Source organism: Artemia sp. Qi Xiang Cuo, chromosome 19, assembly GCF_049724085.1.
Source record: "Artemia sp. Qi Xiang Cuo chromosome 19, ASM4972408v1, whole genome shotgun sequence".
Lineage (NCBI taxonomy): Eukaryota > Metazoa > Arthropoda > Branchiopoda > Anostraca > Artemiidae > Artemia > Artemia sp. Qi Xiang Cuo.
The window spans coordinates 50,445,870-50,461,853 of record NC_142812.1 but is presented as its reverse complement, the minus strand read 5'-3'; the positions used below and the strand labels follow the sequence as shown (position 1 = coordinate 50,461,853).

The following is a 15,984-nucleotide window of genomic DNA, read 5'->3' as shown; positions in this document are numbered from 1 at the left end:
GAGGCCACAATTAGCGATAAGGAAAGAGATAAAGAGAAATGACGAAACATTATGAGATTGCGCTAAACCGAGATAGAGTTGCAGGAAAAGATATAGAGGAAAATGAAGAAGTTTGTGATACCTTGGATGTGGAGGAAGGTTTGTTTTGTGAGGAAGAATTACCGACAGTACTAAAATGATAAAAAAAATAATAAGGCTCCAGATGTTGATAGTGTGGTAAATGAGTTTATTAGATATGGTGGCTCTGAGGTTAGAAATAAGTTATTGAAGATTATGAATATGATTTTTGAAAAAGGGGAAGTACCTAGCTATTTCAGGAAAACATTAATTAAACCACTGTGTAAGAAAGGTGATAAGAGTGAGTGTTTTAATTATCGAGGCATTAGTCTAGTCTCTGTAGGCAGGAAATTACTAAGTAATACGATACTTTTTAGACTGAGAGATGCTGTAGACAAAGTTGCAGGAGAAAAACAGTGCGGTTTTAGAAAAGGTAGAGGATGAGTCGACCAAATGTCCACTCTTAGGTTAATAATTGAGCAGTGCATGAGTTATCAAACACCTTTGGTTCTCACTTTTACAAATTATGAACAAACGTTCGATTCTGTTGATAGAAGAGCTTTAGCGAAGATCTTATCCTTGTATGGTAATACCAGACTAATACATTAAAGTGATTAGTGCTATATACGAGAATAACACTGCTGCAGTTAAGGTAGGAAATGAGGTTAGCAGCTGGTTTCGTATTGAATCAGGATTTAAGTACAGTTGTGTTCTATCCCCCTTTATATGGATCATTTTGATGGACTTTGTCTTAAGAAGCACAGGAAAGGCAATGGGAGACCACGGAATCAAACGGGGAGGAAAAACTCCAGGACTTAGATTATGGTGATGATTTGAGCATTTTAGATGAAAGTGTGAGCAAAGTGAATGAGCTTTTAGACGTTTTGCGAGTTCGCAGGTTTAAAAATTAATGTTTAGAAGACTAAGTCACTAAGACTAGGAATAAATGACGATGAAAAGGTGTAAATATTAGTTTCCAAGTGTACTATTTAGATATATTGTGCTCACAATTGCAAGCTTTATACAATCTATCCAACTGAAGTTTGTTGGGTCAGTGACATTCTTTATCTTCTTTTTCACTGCTCACTGTCAGCTCTCTTTATGAGAGAAAGGGGATAGAACTGAACTCCTGGATGACCAATTTTGTATTTATTTTGGTTTAAATCATTCAAGGAAACATATAATTAAAAACGCGGTATAAAACTGTGTAAATGGTAATCTTCCTCCCATACTTTTTTTAAACTCCTGGGTACAAAACAATGATCCTACCCCACCTGTTCTTTTTACACATGTCAAATGGAAAATCGGTGTCTAAAAATTACAAAAATATTATGTTTCCTACAACATACCAAACAAATGATCATCACCCAGGCATCCTCTTAAGGATAGAAGAGGGGCTACAATGCTTTACAGTCACCCCCTCCAACAATGTATTTGTATTCCAGATTTTGATATGCAATAAAATCCAGCAGCTGTATGAGTATGATCCTAATTTTCAAATTGTACCCATTTCAAAAAGGCTAAAAATCCCAATTTTTAGCGAGTAATTTTCTGTTAAAATAGTTGCAACCAATAAAGGCAATAATTTAACAGTTCCCTTTAAAGCACTGAAACAACTCTGAAGCTAATTATGGCAAAAATGCTTGCTGACATCCAAGTGGTATCAAATTGAGGAATTTATATAAGATCAAATTATTTTCAAATTTGGCCTTGAAAAACAAATAAAAGATGTAATTCTATCTAAAAATCTGAAACCATTGAAACAAATTTATTTTGCAGAACCTGGCCGCAATTCTTTTTTTTTATGCATTTTTCTTTTTTGTGCAAAGCTCTTTTTTTAATTTCATTGTGTCACACCAAAAAGATAAAAGACTTACCGCTAAAGTACCAAGGGCAATGGAATTGGAATCTGATTGTTTGTATTGGTTAAGTGGAAACTTCAACAACTGTATAAAATTAGTAAAATACGAAATCCGTTAAAAAAAATACCTCCACTTGCAGTTAAACATTTTTGATAGTCACTGAATTCAAGCATAAAAAAATAAGCGTGGGCGAGAAATCTTTAAAAAATAAGCTAAAAACGCATGGTGTCAAACAGCTAAGAAGATGCAGCTTTCCTTTGAAGGTGTAATTGCCTTTGTATATCAACAAATTGATAGTTTCCACAATTCAACCTGGCAACGCTGACAATATTGTGGTAAAGCCCTAAAACCTCAGAGTTTTGAAGCAACCAAGCAAAAAGAAAAAAAAATCATGGAAGAACTTGGCTTTCAGGTAAAAACATACTTAAGATGGCTCCAAGGATAAAAAAATCCCTTAATTTTAATGCTCTTAGTGTTTTGAAAATAGATCTTCTCTAAAATGTGACTTAATTCTATACCAGGAGGTATAGAATTAAGGAGGTATCTATACCAGGTATAGAATTAATTCTATACCAGGAGGCTGCTGTGTTTCCGGAGTCTAGCATCAGAAATAGTGATTTACTTTTGCCTTTATTTGCTTTTATTTTTGGAATGGACAGAGCTTGTCAAAATCCAGATGGGGAGGGGGGGGCAATGTCTGAGAGGCCAATCCCCTCGTTAGCCATTTGTGAAGAAAGTGAACTTTTAACAGTTTTGGGATGACAGTAGTAACTTTATGGACCGCAAATTCAAGTTATGGCCATAAGAAGTATTCTAAGAACTTAAAATTATCAGAAAATGCTCATTAATAAGCACATTAATAAGCAAAATATCTATTTTTAACAAGCACACGATATCTATCATTGTCAATATTCATTGCAATTCTTATGTTCATTAATTATTCATTGTTAATATATAATGTCAGTTGATATTATTGTCAATTGTTATTAGCAACTACAAGTTCATTCCACGAATATTCATTGATTATTAATTTTCATTGTCAATTGATATTATTGTCAATTGTATTGTCTTCGAAGTTGAACATAGAACTTCCATTCTATAGATGCGGAGTATAGATTAATAGTTTATTTAAATATAAATTATCACAACTTTGATGTAATAGTAAATATGTCTGATAAACCTCTAAAATGGCCAACTTACTACTGGTAATGCCACTACTAACAAATTATTGCAGCACCAAGTCACCTAAGGCCACAAAGCTGCGCACACCTTTCCTCCACCTCCAACTGAATCGCCAACAATCACCAATGAGTAGACTTATCCTAGAGTTATCTTCAGAGTAGCAATATTCAAAGCGCCAGCTTCCATCTTTACTGTCTACACAGTTTTACCTTTTGGTAAGTTCTAACACAAGAAGGTATATTTTGTCAGTCAGCAATGGTCAAGCAACGTCACTTCACTAATTACGACTACTATGTCTGATTGAAATCAAAATTTAATGGATAACTTCAAGAAAAAAGTCTCCTTTAGATACCTATCAAAGGCAGTTTTACTAGGGCATAAACAGAAAGCTTCAATTTATTTAAAAAAAAAATTGATCGGCTGATAGTTTTTCATCTCTGGTATCTCAAAAATGTTAATGTAAGATCATCGAAAATTCGCCAATGAATATATTTAGCCAAAAGCTGTCTCTATATTACTAGTAATAATCAAAACAGCATCAGCCCCCTATACTCACTACATAATTTCACCTATGAGCTAAGGACGGTCAATTTTCTCGATGAAAAGGGCCAAACGACATCGCTTCTTGAATTCCACCTGATAACTCTGCTTGAAACCAAAATTTTCAGTTTTTTTAACTTCTCTGAAAAACTTATTTGAACTAAAAAGGATATAACTAGCAAGGCCGTATTCAGGGGAGGCGTTAGGGGATTGAACCTCCCTTCGAAATATTTGTCTAACTCGTGAATACGTAATAAAAATGCATAAAAACACATTTCTGGCGCGTCTTTTAAGTTTTCTGTAGACCCCCACCCCCGAACAAAATCCTGGATACGACCCTGGTAAAGAGTTCAGGTTTATCAGTTCACAAACAGTAAACTTTCATTTATTTTAACCGAAGTTTGGCTAGTCAGAAAAAACAAACTCTCGATTTGTGATACAAAACTGAACCAAACGAACAATCGCCATAATGAAGATATTTTTCTTCATTTAGCGACGCAAAATCCAATTATAAAGGAGACCCGAGACAGTCAATCACTTTGAACAAAAGCTTCCGTCAATCGATTAACGTCTGCTTCAATCAACCTTCAATCGACTTCCATCAACCCTTCAATCTCGACCAAAGCTAATTTCAAGTTTAATTTTAACTCACGGCAGATTTTTAGTTTCAGTTCAGAGTCCGGTAGTGAAATGTCTACTGTCTGTGAAATGCAGTCTACTACTGATTTGACTTTTCCTACATGTACTTTGGTTGCACTGAAGCGAAAAAAAGAAAATAATAAAGGTCGTTGGTTTACAACTTCTTTTTCTGCTCGATCGCCTTGTACTCGCGGTTGAAATATGTTCTTAAAACATTAATTTTCTTTTTTTGTTTGGAAACGGTATAATCTGGTTTCAATGTCTTTACCGCCCGCAAAATCCTGTCAAATGCCGCACTTTTCTTATTTCGGTTATAATAGTCTCTGCTTTTAACATTCTATAACTCAGGGTGATCCCGGTATAACTCTATTAATAAACGGATATAGTCATTCCGCATTTTTGCTTACTTTCGCTGTGTCTTCCATTGTTGCTGGTGGGTGACTGATGCACTATTTGAACAAAACTAGTCTAGACGGCCAACCATCCTCGCCAACCGCTTGAGTCATTCAAACATTCTATCAATCACCGTCAACGCTTGACTCAAGCATCAAACAGGTTCCTACACGGTCAGTCATGCTTGAATCAATCGATTGACGGAAGTTTTGATCAAAATGATTGAACGTCTTTAGAACCGTCAGTAGAACTGAGCTTTACTACTACTGGGAAATCAACAAAGCGTTGAACTAGAGACACCTACGTAAACACTTCTCCATCTCACCAGATGTAAAGCTTCTACTTGACTAATTAGTCCTTTAAACAGCTCTCATCCCATAGTAGGCCACAAAACAGTCGTGCCATAACTTCCGCAGAAATCAAGATGTAAACAAAACGTTCACATGTGTTAATAAACGCCAAAACGTTCCAGTAGAAAAAAAAAGGTAAAAACAGGAATAAATAAAAAATATAACTTTATTTTTTCTAAACAATCAACAGAGCTAAGATTTTAAAACAAATTCAGGAACGTAACCTGAGCAGTGAGCCGATGGGTGAGAATAATACCAGCAAATACAACTGGTAGAGAGTGAGCTTAAACTGACACCATTTCTCGGCAGCATTTGTCTTGACAAAGCACCATTTTGAATTACATTTTTTGAGCTTCTCCAGATAGACACTTCGAACACAACATCGAGACATCGTTATAAATGAAGACATACTAAAGAGAAAAATACATTACAATACTTTTTGTGTGAAAAACATATTTTAGTTGAAAATTTTTGAAGAACAAAAGGATTCTAAAAAAAAAAATAATCTTAAGGATTCAAAAAAAAAATTAATCTTAAAAATTGAGCATTTAGACAGGATATTATTTATTACTAAATTAAGCAGCGCGTTAAAAATAACCATTAGAGATATGCTTGTCAGATTTTCTTTTTAAACATTTCAATAAGAAGAAAAAAGAAAGAAAAGAGCATTAAGAAAATTCGATATTTAGAAAAAAGCGTATTACTGGAGTAAGCAACGGGTTCGAAATAAACCATAAAGTCTGTTGTGAACCCTTATACGACTATGCCATAAACACTTTATTGTAACCAACTATTATCGACAAACGGTACCTTTAGTAAGAGGGTTACGACGGGATTAAGACTTCTCCAGCTTGTCAGTAATGAAGAAAATTCATTTTCTAGGAATGTCACAGAAAATTATCATTTCCACAGAAAATGCCATGGCTTTAAAAACTTGGTATAGGCCAAAAGTTGTCAAGCAGAAGATCGAGATGATAAAATGGCATAAAAGAGTGATATAAATTATATATATACATTTTTTTTGTATTCCTACTTTTATTTGCAGTGCTTTTTTATTTTCTGTGCCGATTAAATGACTGATTGGTAACAAAAGACATATGCATAGGATTTTCTTATCGGGGGGGGGGGATAACAAAACAAATTCTATTTGATAATTTGGATAAGAAGTACCCCGACATTCGGCGAAGTTTATAAGGACCCAGATCCAGGCCCCTGTATGTATCCCTAGGTAACAATTCAGAACTTGTACATTCGAACCTTTGGCTGAATCAGCAATAAGGAAATCTTAATGTTTAACAATGACAACCCAAGAGAAACATATCAAAACTTCTTCCCAGTGGAAATCCCTTAATTACTTCTTCCAATTACTTTATTAATTAATTACTTTAATTTAATTACCTTAATTACTTCTTCCAATCAAAACCTACTACGGGACAGCTGATACAGAAAAATATAGCTCAAACATTTTATTTTATGAAATTTGGCGAGTGTCTGATCCTGGCCACAATTCATACTTAATTTAATTTACTATGCCTGTTTATACAGATTCCCTCTATATTGATCGGATCCCCCCTTCCCTTCATGAAAGGGAAGGGGGAAGTGTTGATCCCTTATCTTCAGAAATCAAGCAGACTCACTCATGAAAATCACACAGACGCATTTATGGAAATTCCTCTGGACCAGTGTGCCAAAAGTTTAAACTCCCGCACATGTCATGCAAGCTACAAACAGCGTATCCCTGGAGTAAATCAAGGCCTAATTGTTTCAGCTTTAACTACAATAGCATGCTAATTATCCACCAATACTTAAGGGGGAACGGAATAGAAAAATTCCCGGCTATCCCTTCCATGTTAAATATTTTTAGCTTGTCAGGCGAAACCAGACGCATAAAGGCATCAATTTTGGTTTCTATCTGTTACCCTGATCTAGCAACATAATCTGGGTTTGCTATTTCTTTAATTTTTTTTTCTGGGCTTTCTAAACTAGGCTTTTTCGTGCAAATTCCATTTCAACTTGTCTAAAAGAACGGCAAATACAAGTATTATAAAATTAACATGGACTTGTAGAGGATTTTGAAAGGAACAACTTGACTTTTAGTGTTTTTTTCCTAATTAATTTTAAAAAGGCATTTCCGTAAGTTTATTTGTTTCAACTAAAAGTTATTACCATCAGTTTTATATTAGAAACTCCTGAACTGTTGCATATTTAGTTTCAAAAGGCGGGCATAAATACCAGTCTTCAGGTGATAAACAGTCAGGGTTTCAACTTGTATCGGCTGGCATGACAAGTGAATATTTCAACATATTATGCAAATGGCAATGCTCCGTCAAATTAGGGTACTGTCAAAGATTTTGAAAGAAGAGAAAGGCAATTAAAGAAGAACTTGGTCTAGTTAGTTCACAAACGTGCTGTGTTAAATACAAGAGCGACGACAGAAAATTTTCAGGGGGGGGGGGCAAACGCCAAAATATCAGTGGTGGTTGGGGGACAGGGAATATATTTCAGGATTTTTTTTTTGGTAGGAATAAGCTTATTTTTAAATACTTTTAGAAAATAACTCAAATAAAAAGAGCAACTAAATTGCCTGCAAATGAAACAAAATACAGTGAATTTTAAACCGCAAGGATTCCTGGCAAAAGGATCAATTTGTTTAATCAATAATATATTTAATTATTACGTATTTAATTTTAAAAGAAAATCAAAGTCAAACCAAAATTACAGAAAGATTGCTTTCGGAGATTATAACAGTTGTAGACTTGCCTTTATACAGTTTCCTACGCCTTACAATAGTTTACACGAGGAGTAGAGATACTCAAAAATCATCTTACCTGCAAAGATGCCACGTTTTGATTTTATAACAGCCATCTAAAATATACCTCTTTCATAACAGGACAATTCTTCCCCTCGAACTTAAATCCGTTATGCATTCATACATTAAGAAAAAGAAAATAGAATATCGAAAGAAAAACTAAATTTGAACTTACTATTCAGCTGTCAAATTGACCCTCTTTCTTTTTATTATCCTATTCAACTAAAAAAAAAAAAATGAACAAGTTCAAAAAAAAAATTTCGTCATAATAGAATCTTATCAAACAGTCTGTGAAAAAAAAACTGGATGTAAAGATTGACTTGGACCAATTCTCAACAAAACAAGAAATTAAATTCTCGCGACAATCGCCACACTGATAGTATTAACTTTTTATGTTAATTCAAAAATTTAAAATTCTTTCAGTTTATTGTTACCCACCCAAAACGGAAAATCTGAGAAAATTGGCCTGATTTTTGAAAAAAGCTCTTTATTAGGTACATCATATCAGATAACCCTACCGTAGAGGTTTCAAGCTCCAATCTTCAAATGTGGAATTTCGCGTTTTTTTTTCCAAAAGAAACATCGTCGATGCATATTTATTTGTTTTGTTTTTTCCCAGGGGAGATTGTATCAAACCAAAGGTCCAAAATAATTGGGAGGGAGCTCTTTCAAGCGTAAATTTAAAGCTCCTTTTTAAGTGACCATACATCAGATAGAACCAGGGGAAAGTTTTGTTTTCTTTCTGTTTTAGGGCACAAAACTACAACTTTACCCCAAAGAGGATGAATTTGCAATCAATTTAAAATTCTGAGGAGCTAATTGATTTAATAGTATGAATAACTATGTTTTAGGCTTTCCAGTTAAAAGAAGCAATGCCACACGGTGGCAGTACAGGATTCAACCAAGTTGATTTGCTTTATTTGTAATACAATTAGGTTACGCGTTTGGCGATCTGTAATTGCGGATCAGCTATAATGAGGGGGGTGAGTCATTGTTTAGGTGGGGGTAGGGTAGATTCCTAAAAAAGTACATTTTAATGGACAAACTGCTGACTCTTCACGAGGCTTCAGATAAATGTTGAAAGAGGTAGAAGTAGGAATTAATTAAATTGTTTCGCTATACAGCAAAAATGTTACATTCCCATTTCTACCAGCACAGAGGTGGATAGCAAGGCAGTTCATCATCAGCCCCACCAGGAAATTTCTTTGGGGTTGCAAATACTGCAAGGCACTTATTTTTCAGCAATTTTAAACGGAGGTATTTTCTTTTTCTAGTTCTATGAAGTACTTGAATGTATTTAAACAAATCTAGGTAATGTATTTACCGATAAGAAAATCCTATTTTAGAGTTTGTGATGGCTTCAGTTATGCAGAAGATCAAAATACTCACAGAATTTCCATCCACAAAAATAATGAATAATGATACTTCTGTTCTTCCAACCGAATATATTTTGTAGTAACATTAACAAGGACTTCTTAGCAAAATTACTATTCATCGCCAATTTTTTAAGTAGCCTATATTCAAATTTTATCCAATATTGAAATTGAAAATTTAAACGTAGGACGGTACTAATACACGTACAATTATGGATTTACACATTTTAAAAACAATTAACCAGGGATTTAAGGAATAGGTGCCTCAAATTATATCTTTGTTAGGCCTGGGTATGATTTGGAAAACAATCGGAAGTTAGATAAAAAAAGAGCGTTTCAACTGAAAGCAAGAAACAGATTTGAAACCTATTTGAAAATATTATTCTTTATATGAAGTGGGCGGTCTCCTCCTAACCTTCTTGCTCTTTGTTGTGAATTTTGGCCTTCTTTTTAAATATAAATGAAAATTTGTAATAGGAAAGATAAGATTTTCCAAAGCACTAAAAATATCTTTGTTTAATAAGGACGGTGTTGAGAAGGGGGCAGTCCCGCTTATATACAAAGTATTTATATGTACTTTAAGTTTTAAACTTGCTCCTTACTTTAGTAGAAAATCCTTTTCTATTTGTTTAATTATATTTCATGAAACTGTAAAGTTTATGAATACAGCACTTTTGGTAACGCAGAAAAAACGATCAATAGTTCAATGATCTCTGTTTGGATTTTGTGAGTAATCAAACAGTTCACGGTAATTAACTGTAAGTACGGAGCGACCCGGCTCAATAGCAACCGAAACTCTAATAAACTGAATTTTAATACCTATTGATATATCAAAAGAATTGGCTTATTATGCTGATTCCAAATATATACGTGTCATTAAGTTTAGATTGACCCATCAAAAGCTACGAGCCTGGGAAATTTTGTCTGATTTTCAAAAAAAGGTGGAAAGCTCCCTCGAAGTCATAGAATTCTAATGAAAATCACACACCATCAGATTCAGCGTATCAAAGAACCCTACTGTAGAGGTTTCAAGCTCTTGTCTGCAAAAATGTGGAATTTCGTAATTTTGCTAGAAGAAAGATCACGGATGCTTGTTTACTTGTTTTTTTTTTCATGGATGATCGTATTGATCCAGTGGGCACAGACCGTCGAGAGAGGGTTCATTCTAATGGAAATAAAAGATTCTAGTGCCCTTTTTAAATGACAAAAATAATTGGAGGGCAACTAGGCCCCCTCCCACGTCACCTTTTTCCAAAATCGTCTGATCCAAATGTTGAGATGAATTTTTCTTCAGCATAGTTGAAAGGCCCAATAACTATGTCTTTAGAGATAAAATGGCCCCCTTCAGCCCCTGGGGAATGGTTTTTAAGTTATAAAATTTAACCATTGCTTTATTTGTTATTGGGAATATGCATACATTCTTCGGGTTGGGAGGGAAGAAATTTTTTGCTGGTAGGATTTTGCACGGGGAGAAATTTCCTTGGAGAGGGAAGTTTCCAGGGGGGTGAACTTTTCAGGGGAAATTTTACACTTGATGAATTTGCCAGAATTCCTACACAAAATTCCTTTATGTCTTGCTTCTTCTTTACCGATTCAATTTTAGGCGTGGAGATGTTAAGGGTAATTGTTCGGGGTAAATTTTCGCCAGGACTGAATTGCCCAGAGGATATTTTTGTGGTAAGGGGCATTTTTCCGTGGAAGGGGCCAGGTATCCTGGCGTTATTAAAAAAACAATCAGAAATTCAATTAAAAAACAAGTTTTTTAACTAAAAGTAAGGAGCACAATTAAAACTTTTTTTTTATGATATTTTCACGGATATTTTTTAAGAATATCTACAGTTTTGAACTTTGTTATCAAACACCAAAATATTTAATACCTTTAGACTCAATTGTTTATAAAAAGTAACGCATTATCAAAGTAGTTTGTTCAATGTAAAACATTAAACCTAAGATTAAGAAAATCAAATAAAAATTTGTATTGTGGAGAAGGTGGTCTCTGTACTTGCGACTGTGCGGCTATAGGGTGTGTTATTTCTCTCCACTCACTGTGATCAGTTTTTGTGTATAAGAAAATATTATTCTCTCACGATTTAATTAGCCCTCTTTAGATTTTGTGTTGATATGAAGATACTGTTGGCGGTTTTCAATAAAAATTTCTGAAACGCAATATAAGTAAAGAGCAATAAAGTTTCAATTTATTAATCTTTTTGACATGGAAGGAGTTGTCGTAGAAACTTTGGAAGGTGCTCATTCAGCTGGAAATTGAAAGTTTTAATGCTCTTTATAAGAATCAAAGGGATTGATACCAATCCATTTCCCTCCCAAGCCCGTTTTCACCAAACCCTTCTTCCAAAAATATTTGATCAAAATTAGCCATTTTGTTCATAATGGTCAAAACGTCATGAAGTTTCACCGTAATGTCTTCATTCTTTTTTGCTAACCCAGGATATAGCCCTCTCCCCCCCCCTTTTGAATCATAAATACTACATGGAAACAATCGATAAGTTGCATAATTTTTCATTCTTGCCTCAGGGTATGTTGGGGGCGAGGCATGACTGATATATGAATTTTAGTTGTCTGGTATTCAGCCCCCTTCCCCTCAATTACTTTCCGACATCCCTTTCAACAAGCCCAGAAAGTTTCACCCTAATACCCTTGGCTCTTCTAAGGCTATTGCTGGTAGAAATTTTTAACAACCCACATGCAAATAATATGCTCTGGTGTTGATAAAAAAACTTTTTAAAATTGCCTGAAAGCAGTCGCAATTGGAAGTGGTCACAGTCGCAAGTGGTTGCAGTCAAATTAATGAATGGTCGCAGCCGTTGCTAAAGCAGCAGCAGTAGGGGACCTGAATGTTTCAAGTTAAAACCCTTAGCTATTCCTAAGATATTACAGATACGCCTTTTTTATAAGCCATTTGTCCATAGTGCCCTTTGATTTAGCTAAAAATTACTCCTTAACATTCACTTGCGTTTTGCATTGACACCCTTAGTCTTTCGAAACTCATGTGATTTGAAACAGTCCCTCCTTTCTTAGTGAATCCTGTGTGTAAACAGTCGAAAAATTGCCTAATTTTAAATTACCAAATAACTTGCCCCAAAGTAACCGTATTCTTTATTGTCAATATTTTATCAATCATCCTTACGTTTTTCTCTAAATAATTATTTTTTAAATTTTATTCCTCCTTCCATATAACCAGGATGCACACAGTGGATTTTTATTTAGTTCGAAATGCCCCTAAGCATCCAACGAAGTTTCACATTTAGACCCTTACTATTTTGTGACACAACCAGGTTCGAACATTTTTCCCTTTCCTAATGACAAATCCTGTATAAACAATCAAAAAATTACATAATCTATAAATTGTCAAAAAATTTAACCTAAATAACATGGGCGCCGGCAGGGAGGCCATGCCCTCCCCCTCGATATTTGTTACTATAAAGTAATTATGAGGAAACCAAAGGAACGAGAGCAGAATAGAGAAAAACCATGGAAAAAATGTGTGTTGCTCTATTATTGGCTGCCTGCCAATATATTTTGACCCTTAATAAGGAAAATACAAGTTCTAATTTGTGACTAAGTGACTCTTTTCTAGTTTTCAAGAAACATTTTTGCTATATGATTTGGTTCGGGCAATAAAAACAACAAAAAAAACAATCAAATACTTCATAGTAAAGAATGGCAAATAAATAACGATCCTTGTCAATAACGAAACTATAAGAGCCTAACTATTGATAACATTAAATCAAAGAATCAGCTTCTTATAGTGATCCTAAATATGTATTTGTTAATTAGTAACTAGTGCAGTTATTAGTACACAAGAAAGTTTATATGATTATAGTAAACAACTTAATAAGGGGTAATTTCGGTAAAAATATGCCGTCAACTTTTGCTTGCAACGCAAGAGCACCCTTGAGCTGATATATGAAGCCACCATAATCAGAAATGTTTCCCCTAAACGGAATGCTGGGAATTTTTTCCCCTGAACGGATACGTTTTTTGTCTTATCCAGATGTAATTGTATTTACCTAGTTGCCACTTGGAACAAGATTTAATTTTCTACGGTTATGAAGTATAAAGGTGTCAAATATATTGGTTTTTGGTATTCAAAATTATATCGCAAATATTTGATAAACATTTTTATTTGATTTTCTTAATCTTAGTTTTAACGTTTAACTTTGACCAAACTACTTTGATAATGCGTTACTTTTTATAAACACTGAGTAGTCTAAAGGCATTATATATTTTGGTGTTTGATAACCAAATTGAAAAATGTCGATATTGTTAAAAAAAAAATATCCGTCCAACGCTTCGACATTGCTCAACAGAACAGACATCTGGGAGTTTATATCTTAGTTTTTATAAGTAGGCTATTTTTTCGTCTATTGTTTTTAATTACTTACTTTTTTCATTTTTATGTACTTTTACTTTAATTTGTCTCTAAGCATCATTAAATAAAAAAAAAACAAGATTTTTTAACTGAACGTAAGGAGCAACATTAAAAATTAGACCGAACATAAATTATAATGTATATGAGTGGGTTGCCCCCTCTTCAACACCTCGATCTTCACACTAAAGTTTTTCAGCATTTAAAAAAAAAATTATGTATTGCTCTAATTAAACGACCTTTGTCTTCCAGAAGTAGTTTTTAAAGAATTGGGACACAATTTAAAGAGCGAGGTTTTGAGGAGGGGGCAAATCCCCTCATACGTTATAATTTCTCCTTACTTACCGTCAGTTATCATGAACTATTTGATCAACATCAAAATCCAAATAGAGATCATTGAAATGTTAATCTTTTTTCTGCGTTACCAAAAGTATTGCATTCATAATTCTTTACCGTCTCATGAAATGTAATTAAACAAATAGAAAATAGTTTTCAACTAAAATAAGGAGCAAGTTTAAAACTCAAAACAGATTGAAGTTACTTTGTATATAAGGGGGACTGCCCCCTTTTCAACACCCTGCTCATTAAACGAAAGTTTTTAGTGCTTTGAAAAACCTTTTTTTTTCAATTGCAAATTTTCTTTAAAAATTTTGACAAAAGCCAAACTTCACAATAAAGAGTAAGGAGTTAAGGATGAGACAAACTTTTGATCTTTTACATAGCTGAAGCCATCACAAGCTCTGCAATAGGATTTCTTATCGATAAATACATTGCATTCATTTGTTTAAATACATTGAAGTACTTCATATAAATAGAAAAAGGAAAACATTACAATTTGAAATTGCTGAAAACTAAGTTCCTAGCTGTATTTGTCACCCCAAAGAAATTTACTGGTGGGGCTGAAGATGGCCTGCCTTGCTTTTCCCCCCTCTGTGCTGGTAGATATGGGACTTTAATATTTTAGCTGTATTGAGAAACATTTTAATTAATTCCAACTTCTCTATACCTCTTTTAACATTTATCTGAAACCTCGTGAAGAGTAAGCAATATGTCCATTAATATCTACTTTTTAGGAATCTACCCTATCCCCCCCTAAAGAATGACTCACCCCTCCCCCCCCCCCCTCATTGTAGCTGATACGCAATCACAGATCATCAAACGTAGCCTAATTTCATTACAAATAAAGTGAATCAACTTGGTTGAATCCAGTACTGCCACCGTTTGGCATTACTTCTTTTGCAACTGGGAAGTCTAAAATATAGTTATTGGTACTTTTAAATCAATTAACTTCTCACAATTTTAAATTGATTGCAAATTTGTCCTCTTTGGGGTAAAGTGGTAGTTCGGTGCCATAAAATGGCAGAAAACTAGACTTTCCTCTGGCCCAACGTGTATGGTCATTTAAAAAAGAGCTTTCAATTTACGTTTGAATGAGCTCCCTCCCAATTATCTTGGACATTCACTTTGATACAATCACTCGTGTGAAAAACAAAAGAAATAAACATGCATCGACGATGTCTCTTCTGAAAAAAAAAATGCGAAACTCCACATTTTGAAGATTGCAGCTTGAAACCTCTATTGTAGAGTTCTCTGAAATGAATTTTTTTATCAAGGGATTTTCAATAAGATCGCTCACATTTCTGGGGGTGTTCCCCTTTTTTTTTAAAACTAGGCAAATTTTCTCAAATTTTTAGTTGTGGGTGGGAAACAATAAACTGAAATAATTTTATATATTTAGAATCAGCATAAAAAGCCAATACTGTCGGTTTAGCGATTGTCAAGAGAATTTCATTTTTAGTTTTGGTGGATATTGGCCCAAGTCACTTTTTACTTCCAATTTTTTTTTTTTTTTATCACAAACTATTTGATAAGATTCTCCTGTGACAAAAATTGTTTAAACCTGTTCATTTTATTTAGTTGAATAGGCTAATAAAAAGAAAGAGGATCCATTTGACAGCTGGATAGTAAGTTTAAATTTAGTTTTTTCTTTCGCTGTTCTGTAAGTTTTTAAATGGCTGAATATAAAAGCGATTTAGGTTTGAGGTGGAGAATTGTCCTTTTACCAATAAGGTAGATTTTACACGGCTGGTATAAAATCAAGACGTGATATTTATGCATGCAGGATGATTTTTGAGTATCTCTAGTCTTTCTGTAAACTATTCTAAAGAGTAGGAAATTGCATAAAGACAAGTCTACATCTGTTATAATCTATGGAAGCAATAAATCTTTCTGTAATTTTGGTTTGAATCAGATTTTCTTTTAAGATTATATGCACAATAATTACATATATTATTGATTAAATAAAGCGATCCCTTTGCCAGGAACTTTGGTTAAAAATTTACTGTATTTTGTTTCATTTTGTATGCAATTTAATTGCTCTTTTTATTTGAGT

General features: G+C 33.9%; 1 protein-coding gene across 2 annotated transcripts in view; it reads right to left on the bottom strand.

The window, feature by feature from the left end:
* Nucleotides 1-5,181: 5,181 nt before the first annotated feature.
* Nucleotides 5,182-15,984, bottom strand: part of LOC148940962 (aarF domain-containing kinase 1-like) — a 75,416-nt gene continuing 64,613 nt past the window's right edge. Inside the window, exon 9 of one of the 2 annotated variants that reach the window (XM_089104855.1) lies at nt 5,182-5,433. In XM_089104855.1, coding sequence (XP_088960981.1) covers nt 5,235-5,433 — 199 coding nt within the window. In that variant the 3' untranslated portion in view covers nt 5,182-5,234. The remainder of the gene's footprint in view (nt 5,434-15,984) is intronic. The other variant, XM_089104854.1, reaches the window with a different exon arrangement.